This window comes from Crotalus tigris, unplaced genomic scaffold, assembly GCF_016545835.1.
Source record: "Crotalus tigris isolate CLP2741 ecotype Arizona unplaced genomic scaffold, ASM1654583v1 scf7180000018826.840336, whole genome shotgun sequence".
NCBI classification, from domain to species: Eukaryota; Metazoa; Chordata; class Lepidosauria; order Squamata; family Viperidae; genus Crotalus; species Crotalus tigris.
Genome location: NW_024097216.1, coordinates 276,495 through 290,883, shown reverse-complemented (window position 1 = coordinate 290,883; position 14,389 = coordinate 276,495). Strand labels below are relative to the sequence as shown.

The 14,389-nt window shown below is 34.8% G+C and overlaps 1 protein-coding gene across 2 annotated transcripts in view; it reads right to left on the bottom strand.

Moving 5' to 3' along the window:
* The window catches only part of USP33 (ubiquitin specific peptidase 33), a 35,285-nt gene that overhangs the window by 8,669 nt on the left and 12,227 nt on the right, over window positions 1–14,389 (bottom strand). The window contains exons 8-18 of one of the 2 annotated variants that reach the window (XM_039356650.1): window positions 12,835–12,948; window positions 11,862–11,940; window positions 10,618–11,017; window positions 7,954–8,066; window positions 7,369–7,541; window positions 7,175–7,269; window positions 6,767–6,800; window positions 3,565–3,610; window positions 2,008–2,188; window positions 1,729–1,855; window positions 1,104–1,270 (exon numbers count right to left, since the gene is read on the bottom strand). In XM_039356650.1, the coding sequence (XP_039212584.1) occupies window positions 1,104–1,270; window positions 1,729–1,855; window positions 2,008–2,188; window positions 3,565–3,610; window positions 6,767–6,800; window positions 7,175–7,269; window positions 7,369–7,541; window positions 7,954–8,066; window positions 10,618–11,017; window positions 11,862–11,940; window positions 12,835–12,948 (1,529 nt within the window). The remainder of the gene's footprint in view (window positions 1–1,103; window positions 1,271–1,728; window positions 1,856–2,007; window positions 2,189–3,564; window positions 3,611–6,766; window positions 6,801–7,174; window positions 7,270–7,368; window positions 7,542–7,953; window positions 8,067–10,617; window positions 11,018–11,861; window positions 11,941–12,834; window positions 12,949–14,389) is intronic. The other variant, XM_039356651.1, reaches the window with a different exon arrangement.

Genomic DNA, 14,389 nt, shown 5'->3' with positions numbered 1-14,389 from the left:
GGGAAAAATCATATATGTAATTTATCAAAATAATAAGAACTGTATTAATTCAAGGTTTGCAAAGAAGACATTTTGGGGAGGGGGAAATCAACTAAATGTACTATGTGGATTATGGATTATAGAAACTAATTGTTAATGATTTTTCTTTACAAATGTAAACCCAGCAAGTACACTGTTTATCAACTATTAAGTTATTTATATTTTAAAAAATCAATAAAATATATGCAAAAAAATGAATATTGGGATTTACGTTCTTCTAAATTTGTTAACTGTGGTTAAAAGATGGTACATAAAAACAATCAAAAGCAAAACTATTTCATGAACATTTTTTGACAATGATTTAAGTTAAAAATAGAGAATGCCAAATTTGTCACTGAAAATCAAAGTCTGCAGTTTGCTTTGTATAACTGTCCAAAATTATTAATGAAATTTCTAAATCTGGTTAATATTGCATATCACATTGTGGAATCTACCTTCAAGAGAAATGACAATCTTTACTAACAAAGGACCAAATCAAGCTGACTGATAATCTTGAATTTCTAATTTAAATTGATCTTTCTGACAGTTGGGATAATTTTGTTTCTAAACAATTAAAGTAAATTCTTAATGTAAGAATTATCAAAAAGCAAAATGCATCTTTTCTCACCCCATTTTACTATGCAGTCAAATTTATAATTCTGAGTTTCTACCCCACAGATACTGCAATCTAATTTATCTTACTACAGAATTAAACTGTAACCTAACAAGTCACAAATAGTAATTAAGAACATATATTTTTTTTACTTTCAATTAGTAAGTTATCCAAAGTTTGTGTCTGTCATTCTAATAGTGACACAGTTAGCTTTACATTTGAAGAAATGGATTCCACATAAAAAAAATTCAGGCTGTCATCTTCTGGATAATCAAAAAAACAAATTGACTACAGAGTGATATTCTCATTTAATAGAATAAAAATTCCAATTAAAAGATGTGAGGACAAAAATACACAGGATGGCAAAAATAATGGTCAAAACCTCAAGCTACAGAAAGCAGTAGAATATATTGTTCCAGATAATGAAAAGTTATCTTCGTAGGAGAATAGTTTTATATGATTGCAGTCTCACCTCCATGTATGCAGAGAAAATCATTATTTGAAATAGGTCCTGGTTCAGCAAAAGTTCTAAATTTATTCAGCCATAAACGTGAAATATAAAATTGAAGGAGGCTTGGTTCCATAACATTAAGGCTTGACACTCTCTCTCTCTCTCTTTTAGCTTCTTCGTTACTTTTTCTTTTGAAAAGACACAATATTAACATTAGTTAATATGTATGCTGTTTTGAAATGAGTACTGTTAACAACAGATAATCTCTACATGTTGATGATGAAAAGGACCTCATCCAAGTTTGAGTTGAAATAAACCAAGAATCCTTTTTAGATCTGTATTACTTTGTTTGACTAAAAATATTCACTTTAAGATAGCTAAAGTTAATATTGGATAGTATGTGTTAATTTTCAATTTAAAAAAGCAAAGGTACTTCAAATCTTGATATATTCCAAATATTTGAGTTAAGCTGAACTCTTAAGAACCAGAGAAAAACACATTAAAACAGATTTGCACTACTGTCTCCCTTCTTTTTCTTCCTGTGAGAGCATCGACTAAGCAAAACTCTACTCAAATGATGCTTTCGCTGACAATGACAACCTCTGCTTCTAACCATTGTTGTGTAACTTCACACTTGCTTTCTCACCTGTAGAAGAGAACATAAGCTTCTGCATTTTGGACAGTTGATTCTGTTACTTCTGTGACACTTTGATCATCAAACTCATACCATCGATTATTTAAATTATTTCGACAATAAGCTATATAATGCCCATCTAAATTAAAGAACAAATTTAGAGAATTTTTTGTTTTAAAATTGCAGGAAAAACAGATTGGTACAGATTAATGTAATAAAATTTTTACATCAATTGCATAAAATGTAACACGGTATGCATAGTCTACGAAAATACTGATTATGTATACTCACTGATTGCAGTTCCATGGTGGCAGATGACAGATAAAAGGTCATATATTGCTATTTGAGCAGGACTATCTTTAGTAAGAAAAGGTTGAAGATCAAGTCCTTCCAAAGGAAAGGATACATGAGTTCCAATTTTTGTGGAAAACATAAGATCATGTCTGAATCTTTTGAGATGAATACATAAAATCTGTGAAAAACAATTCACACTTATTTGATGTTTATCTTTTATTTTAATAGTTAAGCAAGATATTCCTTATTAAACGGCTAATGACTCTTTTATTTCCTCATAGAAAATGAAATCACCACAGAAGCCTTTATTTAATCTCATTATTCTGTAGCACACTGTGGTTTCTTTAGGGAAGGGGGTAATGAAACTGAACGTCTAAGTCCTTTGTGCAACCCCCAATTTTCCTCCTTTGCTCCCAGTATTTAGTAGTGGGTTGTTTTTACTGCTCCATTTGAAAGTGCTTTATGACCTCAAAATTACATCATGGCTATTATATGATACAGCTATCAATCATCTATATTTGTTCGTCAAACTCCTTGCCAGATATTCTTCATTAGTTATTTCTTTTAAGATTATTGATTTGGTTGGGATCCCTGACATGCAACTTGTGATCTGAAAAATGTTGTGAACAACATGGCAATAACAATTATTATTATGCTTGGCACTTTTCTACACAAACATTGCTAAAGCAAAACTACATTGACATGACATGAAACTTATGTATGTACTGCATATTTTGTTAATGTGTATGGATGTACAATATTGTTGTTTATATTTCCTTAAGAAAAGATAAGTTTTAAAAAAACCCCAAAATAATTCTAATCTTCTAGAAAACTTTCAAATTGTGGAATTTGTCCAAAAAGTATCACACTGATCCTAAATGATTCTAATACAACTCTTTGTACTCCAAGCTATAAGTAATATTTTATCCTGAATTATTTTAGTTATTAGGTAATTCTCAAGAGCTTGGCAATAATTCAGCTGACCTTTGCTGATCTTAGAAGCTAAGCAGGGTCAGCCCTAATTAGTATTAGGAGGGGGACAGCCTGGCAATGGCTAACCACACTTCCAAGAAAATTACATGAATGCAATAGCCAGGAAACAAATTTGACTAGTGTTTAATTCTCAACATTGAACGTCTCTTAAGCACATTAATAATGAATCATCTTTCTAGTGCACCCTAAAGTTACGAGAAAAAGACCTAGGAAATCTTAGCCATAGCATCACCTGAGCTATAAATGTAAAATACTACACTCTTTCATGAATCTTGCTAACCACTAAAATTGTGGCTGAAAAAAACAACTTCGTTGAAGCAGTTACACAGTCTGACAGAAAATGTAATTCAGGATAGAGACCATAACAACATACAGAAGAAATTGATTTATTTTGACTGTTATCTGCTAAAGTGTTAAAAGATTCATCCTGGAAAATGAAGAAATAGAACTGAATACAAATCATGTTACATTAAGTAATTTGTTGTTATGTTCACACTGTTTATTATAAAAAGGAGGGGAAAAGAACATTTTTATCCAGTAAAGCAAAGCAAAGGACATTACCTCAGGGAAGTGTTGAACTTTGCAGAATTTTACTCCATTTCTTAACCTGAGATAAAGTTCACATTTAATAACATTGTAAAAAATATTGACCACAAAGTTAAAAAAATTCTAATACGCATCTTTACTATTTTAGAAATGCTGACTAGAGAAAAATGGAATGGAATTAGAAATCTATACTTTTTCCCACAGATTTCACGATATATAAAATAAACATAACTTACTATATAAAAAAATCCAACATATATATTGGTAAAGTATTAAACTCAATCAGAATAATAATTGGGTGTAATTTCAAAACAGCAGGAGCACCACTTTGACACTAGTCAATTGCAAAAGGCAGCTTTACTTGGAACAGCTTACATCCTACAACGATATCTTTAATATTATTAAATAACATATGCCTATCCCAGGTCCTTGGGAAGGGCTTAATAAGTGGAGAAAAATACCAAATCTAATCTAAGCATCTGGCTGACTGTGCGACCAACTATAACCTATATCAGTGATGGCGAACCTTTTAGAGACTCAGTGTCCAAACTGCAACCCCAAACCCACTTATTTATCACTGGGTGCCAGTGGCCGTGGTGGTCATGGCAGACTGGGTGGGCGGGGCCAGGGCAGTGGGGGCCAGTCCTCACCATCTCTGGGACATGGCACGCGTGCCCACAGAGAGGGCTCTGAGTGCCGCCTCTGGCACGCGTGCCATAGGTTCGCCACCACTGACCTATATTAATGACAATGAAATGCCTTTTCTTTCCAACTATTTATTTATTTCCTGCCTTTACAAATAACAGGAGATGGCAAACATATCCAACACACCTTCCCCCTCCTGTTTTTCCCACAACAACCCTGTGAGATGGGTTGGGCTGAGAGTGTATGGCAGGCCCAAGGTCACCCAGTTGGCTTTCATGGCCAAAAAGCAGCACTTGAATTCAGTCTCCTGCTTTCTAGCCCAGCTGCTAAACCACTAGACCAAACTGGTTCTAATGGAGAATATATGGCTGTAGCTCTGAATTACAAGTTTTAACTCAGAATATAAAATGTTTTTTTTTAGTGTACATGTTAAGATTTTACTGAATCCTGACTTATTAAGAACAAGTAAGTATGCAGTACCACTGTTGTCATTTGATATCTTTTCAAGGTTGGCCAGGCCAGGAAACACTCCTCAAAGACTACTGGACCTCTATTGTGACAGGGTCTAATAACAGACTCTTGAAAGCCTTACAAAATTTTTCTCACCTTCCCCTCTTACACCCTAAAGAATCAGTCAAGGCAATCCTAAGTTTCTTTCTTACTGCCTCTTCCTTTGAAAAACCATCCTGGCTTTTAAATAACTGTGCTTGTATTCAATTTTTTAAAGTTATTTCTGTACTACTATGCAGTGGCCCAGATAGAACTAGTATGCAGTTCTCATTCATTCAGCAGGTGGCAGCTGTAACCAGGAGTATCTTTGCACAAAGCTTTCTTGTGTGCCAATTGTATTCCTGCCTTGGTCAAGAGGTCCTCACAATCACTCATGAGGCTACTTTTGTAGACTACTCAGAAGTTACAACTGGTCTAGAATGTAGCCATGCAACTATAGGTACTTGTTATTTTGCTTACATAGCTTTGGTAGGCTTTGCTTTGTAGGTTATTTGTTTAGCTCTTCATAGTTTAGTTTAGTTACCTAAAGCAGGGCTTTTCAACCTTTTTACCCATTGTATCACTTTTAGGATATGGCAACATCCGAGTACCATCAGTCGCCTAGCAAGCTGTCAAAAACTTGATGACCAAAAAAAAAAAAAAGGAAAAAAGTGATAAAGTACAGGTAGATCTCGACTTACAACAGTTCGCTTAGTGACTGTTTGAAGTTACAATGGCACTGAAAAAAGTGCTCCCCAAGCCACAGCCAAGCAAGACACCTGCCTACCCACCCAGCCATGCTGTTCCTCCTGTCCGAGGTTTTCATTGTTGTAAGCATTTCTGTTGAGGATTGGCAGTAGGGGTGGGGTGGGTATTTGGTTTTTATTCCCCCCCCCCCGTCTGCTGGGTTGTTGTAGCAGGTTTTGATCACTTCACATGACCCTGGGACACTGTGACCATCATAAATATGAATCAGTTGCCAAGCATCTGAATGTAAATCACAAGACCCTGGAGATGCTGCAACATTCCAGCTGATCGGCACTTCTTCTGGGCTCAGCAGAAGTGCCAGGATCAGTGCTGCTTTGCAGCTGATTGGTGCTTCTTTAGTGCTCAACAGAAGCATCAGGATCAGCGCCGAGCTCCAGGTGGAGCCTGGTGCTGATCCTGGTGCTTCCACTGAGCACTGACAGAACCGAAGCACTAATCAGCTGGAAAGCGGCACTGATCCTGGCGCTTCCGCTGAGCTCTGACAGCCCTGCAGCTCCAGCCATCTCTCGCTCAGGCTTGTGCGGTGCTGCAACTGGTTCAGCTCATTCCCCTCCCCTGCTACCACTTTTCTAGGATGGTCGCATACCACCTACCAGGTGCCAATGTACCACAGGTGGTACCCATACCACTGGTTGAAAAGCCCTGACCTAAAGAACTGTCTTTCTCCTGTTGTTTCCACTTGACTAGTTAGATCTAAGAGAATTGATAAGTCCCAGTTGTAAACCAGGGCCTAGGAAACACACCTTCTCAATAGCTGGGATGTCCTGCAGAACAGCATTCCCCCTAAGTTTTACATGGCTGCACCCTATTGGGCTTTCGCAAAGTTGTCAAAACCTGACTCTTCTGACAGGCCCTGGGGCAGGATACAGCAATCAGCTCCCTAGTGGTGGCTGGCTGGGAAAATGTTTGTTTAGTTATTCTTCATTGTTGCATATCTTGCATTTACTGCTGATCCTACCCTTTTTTAATTTACTTATTATTTTTTGCTTAATAGAAAATAATCTTAGCAGTTAGTTCATATCAAACCATTCCTGTTTGCTAGAGGCAAATTAATCTTAAGCATCTTTTTATTAGGTTTCAAGGGTGTTTAGGCAGTTTTTCAAGAAAGCTTAAGAAGACAATCAATACTTAAAACTATTTTTAAACAAACATTAAATCAGAATGGTTCATATAAAAGGCCTGTTCTTGGCCAACTGAACTGTGCCTGTGTATATTTCATACATACATTACATCATGTTCCTAGTTTCAATAGCTTTATTAATGAAAAAGGTAGAAAAGTATAGAAATTATATATATTTAAATGTAGATCACTTACTTTTTACATTTTTCACAACTGTACATATTGTCACCTGCAGACATTGTAAAGAGGGAAGGATAACCATTATTCTAAAACTACAAAATACTTTTCTCCCCCTCAACCCACACTAAACTTGTTCGATTTTGTGATACAATAAATTGATCCTAGCATTTTATAAAATACATCCTCATGAATTGGAAAATTGTTCTTAATTGAAAATCCAGACTGTGGTTTTAAAGTTATTCTTTTGCAATTATGTTTTCTGAATGTTTGTCCTTGAAAATATTTCTCAATTCAGTTTCAACAATAACACTGTGGGGAAAACTCTAATATGCTTTCTATTCTGTTAAATGTGAAATGTGATTCAAAACAATAAATCACACACAGTAGCTAAATTTGATGTTTGATAAAATATGAATCTCTTACCTTTCAATTCATCTCTGGCAAAAAAGGCAGCAAGACAATCTTGTAAGGTTACTGTTGGACCCCAAAACCAGCTAGGGACACATGAGACAACAAACCTGAAATATCATTGATAGAAAAACAGCAATTGTTCTGCTGTTATAGCAGAAACATTAGTGCAGAAGAATTATTGGAGTAGTAGAAAGAAAACAACTAACCTTTTGAAATATTCCACAAAAAACGCAATCCAACCTTGAGGAGCATATGCTTCACCACAGGATCCTGCCTTGACAAGAGAGGTCTGATGATTTGCAGAATGCAGCTTAGCAAGATCTTCCTTACCTGGAATAGGTAAAGACAAATCCTGGAAAGTTTCCAGGGTAACTGAAACCTACGGAAAATAAACATAAAGGCTTATTTGTCAATATATTTAATCAAATTCTATAATTACATCTGCTTCTTTTAAACTTCTCATAAAACAAAACATAGCAATGCTTATCTGCAATTATATCACTTGATGGGAACTGACATATATTTAAGTTCACTATAAAAGTGCATAAATATAAGTTACAGGTTCACTGTAAAGTATGGATAAATATAAATATGTACATAAATATTGATAACTATTAAAATATAAATAGTGCACAGGATAAAAAAATAAAGAACTATGACCAGGAAAGGAACTAATCAGAATGTTTGTATAATCTAACTTGAATAATCCAAGAATTGTTTATATATATTATTTTTTAAAAAAAAGTCCACATAGAAAGTGAGAAATTTTGCATAAGCACTGCAAAACTTACCCGATCACATGTGAGACACTGTACAGAACTTAAAATAGAACCATCAAATATATCTGATATAACACTTCGGTATTTTTTGTTTTTCTTCTTTTTAGAGGAAAACGCAGTTGGAACTAAAAGAACAAGAAAGCATTACAAAATATTATTTGAACTGTCCAGGGCTAATTAACAGTAATTTCTACATGAATTTTGGGAAGGCAGGCAGCTGACGTTATTTTGCTCATTCGTTATAATTCATGTCCATGTAATTATACCCTCTCACCCCAATGGGAATCAATCCACCCTACCGTGCCAGCAGAGAGGGCATAGCATGGGCTCAATCAATGAGGGAATTCTAGTGGGAGGGGTCCAGGAGAAGAGACCTCTCTACTATGGCCGCTGCCCTTTGTAACATATCCTGAGGTGAGAACTGCACCCGATCTTTCTGACCTTCCATAAGGGCCTGAAGTCCTAGTTCTGCCAGTGGGCCTGGGGCCCCAATGGGGGGAGTATCACTCTGGAAGTGATTAATAAATTGAGAGAAGACCCTACCTCTGTACGTGGTCTTTGTGATATTTTTTTAGCATACTTATCTTTTTTAACATTTTTAACATTTCTGATTTTAATGTTTGAAAGTTGCCAAGATTTGCCTCTGGGTAAGATGGGTGGCATACATAAATCCAGCAAACAAATAAAAATAAATAAAATGTCTTCAACTTCAGGGCCAACTGGTCTCAACTATAATTCTGCACAAAATATGGCAATAACCATAGACTGTTTACAAGCAATTTTCATCTGCAATCTGAATTGTCACAGCCAATCCAGTATCTCAGTTTTATATCACAATATTTATATCATTCTACCTCGTGCATGTATCAAAAAGATGATCTCATTTGCAATTCTTTGAGACGCTGAAAGTATATTCTAATAGACATGGAGGGATAGAGTGAGAAGAAGTTTCAAAAGTGGAAACGCAGCTGGGTTTGGAGAAACAAACAGGCAGTCCTCAATTTATTAGCTGTTAAAATAGCACAAAATATTTGCAGGGCTATTTTAGTATATATCCTGCCAAAGTAAGCTTTCAATGGCACTAATCTACCTTACTTGATGTTGAAAAAGCTAAGCAAGACTCAACTAGTATTTGGAGACATTTAAAGCAAAATAAAAAGAAAGCAATAGCAAACTATTTCTTTGTTGTAATCAAAGACATATACATAGAATCTCACTTAAATGTTAGCTTTCGAACAGGAGATAAATTTACAAATGTACAAAATTATTTCAGTTCAATTCAATGCAATAAATCAGAAAACAAAAAAAAATTCAATGAGCCTTACTAGAAGTTTGAAAACCCCGCAAAAAGAAAGACCGTGATATTATTGGAAAATAGCACTGTATTTAAACAGTGCTTTGACAAACCTAGTAAAATGATGCAACCCCCCAAAGGGCAAGCAACAGATAAACAGAAATTGCAGTTCTAATGCTTAATCCCTAGATAAAAATTGTCTTGCCTTCACTTACATTGTTGCGTTACTTTTATGTCGATTGGAAAAATGGCTGGCAATTACACAAAGTGGACAACTTTGTAGACTGCAAACCAATGTCTCTCAACTTTAAGATATGTGGACTTCAACTCCCAGAATTTTCATGCCAGCTGGGGAATTCTACGAGTTGAAACATCTTAAATTTTCCATTTTCCGCTCTTCAAAATGTATTCCAAACAACTGAAAATAGTCTAAACTCACATCACATACTTTGGTAGCAAAATGGCCAAATAAAAACAGATTTGGATTGTTTGGGGAGGCTGGTAGGACTAAGGATGGAAATGATGGAAACTCTTTTCATTCCCACTTTTTAATAAAATAAAAATGGGTTCTGCTATGAAAAGTATGTGCATGGGCATTTGCATGCATGTATATATGTATGTGTGTATTAGAATTAACTCTACAAGAGAAAAAGTTAACTATTTGTTTCCATGCATGAGCTATCTACATAAGTAAATTTATGAAATTTATCAAATCAATGAACAAATGCCCGCATTTCTTATTTATGAACATATACTGTAATATACACTATATTCTAGCCTCTTGTACATCTCCCTCGTACACTGAAGTTTTTTTTTTCTTTTTCTAACTCTAAATTATACATTTGAGAGGATATACCTGGAGAAAGCTACAAATGTCATGGTAATAGGTGAACTATTAAGTGACTTATTAGAGAGACTAAAAATTGCAATAGAGGTGAATATCTGTAGCTCGGGTATAGGATGAGGGTGAAGATTCGTTCTCCGAGCTTGTGGGTTGGTTTCCGAACGTTTTGTTACCAGGCTAGGTAACATCTTCATGGTGTTTTTGACATACTACAGAATCATTAAGTGTTATCAGAATCACTTGAGTAAGGGCACAATATGGCACACTAGTAATTAACAGGTTTTAAAGTAGAAAGGATGCTGCATAATCTTGAAAAATACATAACGGAGAAGGCAAATGTTAGGCAAGTTCATGAAATAGAAATTTATGTTGTTCCTTTGGACACTCCCTAATCTTTGCCTGAGCCTCAAGGATACACATAACAGGAGACAAAGGAAATTAAGAATTAGTTCCATCAGCATGACATCACTATGTAACCCAAACTAATTTTATGCATGTATGTCTTTTAATCACTTTCAAATAATATTCATACATTCACCTGAATATCTGCTGTGTATTTGTACCTTCACTGTTTCCTGGTTATTCAAAAGTTCAGCTGTTTCACGGAAACTGTTTATATCTTTTTCTGTGTTGTCCGTAGAATTTGTTCTATTCATTTTGGTACCCAAGGATCTCTCTTTTCTATAATCTTTAGATGTATTTTCATCCTCCTCAATTAACATTGCATTTTCTGCAGGATCATCTGCCACAGGTTTTGACCAAGGATCGTTTTCTACCTTATCATCGTTAATACATTGAAAATCTGCATCTGATGGGCATTTTTCTTCTTCCATTCTCTCTTCAACGGTTGTGGTGCTATTATCTTCTCCTGTAATAACAGTTTCTTTTAACTCTTCATGAAGCAAATCCATTAGACAACGTAGAAATTCCTGGGCATCCTAAAATTTAAAACAGGTAAAATACATATCTGACTAATGTGATAGCTTTAAAAAACACTAATTAGAGTAAATATGTATGAAGCAGGGTGTAGATGTAACATACTGTACTAGTGTAACATACTGTTCTGCTTTTAGTTACTTCCATTTTATAATGTGATTTGTAAAAGTATAGGGTTAGATCCAGAGTATGCAGGGAAGAGACAGAGTGGGATTTTTTTCAGTAGCTCCTCTTGCTCATAAAATCTCCCTGGGATGTCTATTTTGCGTATCAGACAACCTTCTAGATAGCTTGCGCCATTGCATGAAAGATTTAGACAGAATAATGTCTGAATTTTTCTCCTGCCTGATTTTTGCAAAAGAGCCCTTGAACATCAGAAGATGGGGCAAAAGAAAAGCGACATCACCAAAGTCTATTTCCTTTATACTAGATCTATTACTATAATTAAATCTAAATGTTGTATTAATCAGCATTTTGAACATTGAAATGAATTTGTCATTTACATTATTTTTAAAACAAAAAAATATGGTCCTAGCTCTCTTCCTAGAACTTTCTGAATAGAAAAAAAAAAAGCTTTCTATTGCAAGGTGCTTATATTACACCACAGTGTAGATATAAAGCCTGAATTAATCAACTTAATTGAATAAAGGAGAAATATACAAAAAAAAAAAAATATCCAGCAGTTTGCCAGTACATTCAACATTCATTATTTCTGTTTCACTAGATTATAACTATACCCAGTATCTTTTTTTATGCATATATGTTTTACCTGTGTTTTTATTTCTTTGAAACTTGCAACTGTTTAGCAACAATCATTTTAGTGGCGGAAAAACAGGAAAAGCTTACTTGTTGCGAATAGCCTCGAAATGTTGGATTAACTGCTTTAATTCCTTGAAACAAATTTGTGGGGACCACAGCTCCAGGCCTGGAACAAAAAACACTTAATTTTGTTTACACTTTCTCAAACTGAATAGATTAGAGCAGGGGTCCCCAACCCCTGGTTCATGGACCAGTACCAGGCCATGGCATGCCAGCAACTGGTCCACACAAACAAGCAAAGCCCCATCTGTGGGATGCAGGCAGCACACAAAACCATGCATCCTCTGGTCCACGGAAAAACCTCTCTCCATGGAACAGATCCCTGGTGCCCAAAAGGTTGGGGACCTCTGGATTAGAGTACTTCAGTATACCAATGTTCAGTTTAGCAAATCAGTAATACTGAAGCTAGGAAATTGTTAATTTTACTGTGTTAATATACCACAATCATACATAGTCTAACACGATTTACTTCTATGTAAATATATACAGAATCTACTCTACGGATGGATATGGTTTCACTGGTGAATAGTCAGAGCTGGATGTTGCTTTTAAATATAATTTTTTTGTTTAAAATGCTTTGCTATTTATTAAATCAAAGTATTGATTATCGTTAAACCTAAGAAAATGAATAGGCAGCTATAGTAATAATTGCAAACCAGAATTCTAGTTCATATATTTATTACTAACAAGTATTCCAATGGTGTGTTCCCTTCTATAGAACTGTGAAGTGGAAGGTTATCTTTCAATGTTGAATTTCTCTCCTCCCAACTCTGATATTCTCAAGTTGTTTCAGATGACACTCCAATCCTGCAGATCAGATGTTGGAGGTTCATCATGGAATTTGAGGAATTTGTATGAAGAAAAATATGTAATGAAATGTTGGATTTCGTTCTTAAGATTGTATGTATTCCATTATTTGGAAAGCATTCACATCTGAAAAATATTATAAACCAGACTGATTTATAAAAAAAACACTATCAAAATGAAAGTAACACCATACCTGCTTTTATGCCAGAGTTCTGTTATAAGTTTGTAATAACTTCTGCAAATGGCTGGTTTTTTATCGGTCCTAGCTAAACTCCCACAGTCAAGGAAAAACTGTGTCAATGGGGGACTGATAAGAAAAAAAAACACAAACTAGTATTTTGAAAGAATGCTACATATATCTATGGTTCTTCAAATTCAACTATCATATAAATTCTTTATCATTAAACAAGCATTTAATGGTCAATGTAGTCAATAATATTGCTGAATCCTCATGCATCTTTTCAGCATGTTAAGAACAAATCTTCTTGTATGTCATAATCGGTGACAACAAAAGTTAATTTTGCCATTTCAACAGTCAATACTTAAGCAAAATATCTGTTAGATCAAATATATAAATTGTTACTGGAATATAATTCAGGATTGCATGATTAAAGAGATGGAGAATTTAAGCAGGGTAACTGATGTGTAACACATGGCAGGGGTCCCCAACTTCCGGTCCATAGACCAGCATTGGGCCACAGCATGCCAGAGACTAGGTCACGCAAACAAGCAAAGCCCCATCCGTGAGATGCAGGCAGGATGCGAAACTATACCCCCTCCGGTATGCGGAAAAAAACTCTCTCCACGGAACCGGTCCCTGGTGGCCAAAAGGTTGGAGGCTGCTGACATATGGGAATATCAATAGAAGGTAAATATTAAGTTTACCCTGAATATTGACATTTGTTTTTAGTATTATATTAATTCAGCACTGACTGCCAAAATGAATATCTCCTATTTTAAAGAAGTAATGCACAATCAGGTTGGATTGTTCTTCCACATTTGATGCAATTTTACAAAGCTGAACAATTTTAAAATATGATCCTTTCCTTTTCTACCAATTGTTTTTCAGTTAAGCATCACCAAGCCTTATATTCTCACAAAGTATATTCAATTGGTTTTATATGTAATAATCACTACTAGACACTTTCTAGTAGAAATTATATTCAGTCCCTTCAACAGATAACTGGTAGATTAAGCTTTAGGAATATGTTTCAATGTCCAAAAAATCATATCTAAAAAGTTTGATAATAACTTAAACTATAACTTTTCACATAGCTTTCTGCCATATCTACAGTTGGTTTTTTTCCAATGTAAGGTTTTAAAACTCTAGATTTTAACATTTACTGCTTCAGATAAATTCCAAAGTCTTGTTTATTACTTTGACTGCAAATCTTATCATTTCAACAACTTTTATCAATTTCTGCTCCAATTCTAGTATCAGATGTTCAGATGTTAAACTATTGTATGATTATATTTGTTCAAATTAAATATGACTTGTAATTTTTTTAATGTTTTGCAAATTCTTTGTGCAATTTGTACAGTTTGTAAATCTTAAATATTCCCTTTTCCCCAATTTCCTTTTTTATTTTTTTTCTTTCTTCACTTCTCCTGTATCTCTAAAAAATAAGTAACAATAAACCTTACTGAATTGACATCTGAAATATATATACTGGATTAATAAAATCAATATGGTAGCTCATTACTGAATATTATCTGCTGAAGCAGAACTTTAGCATTATATCAAAGTA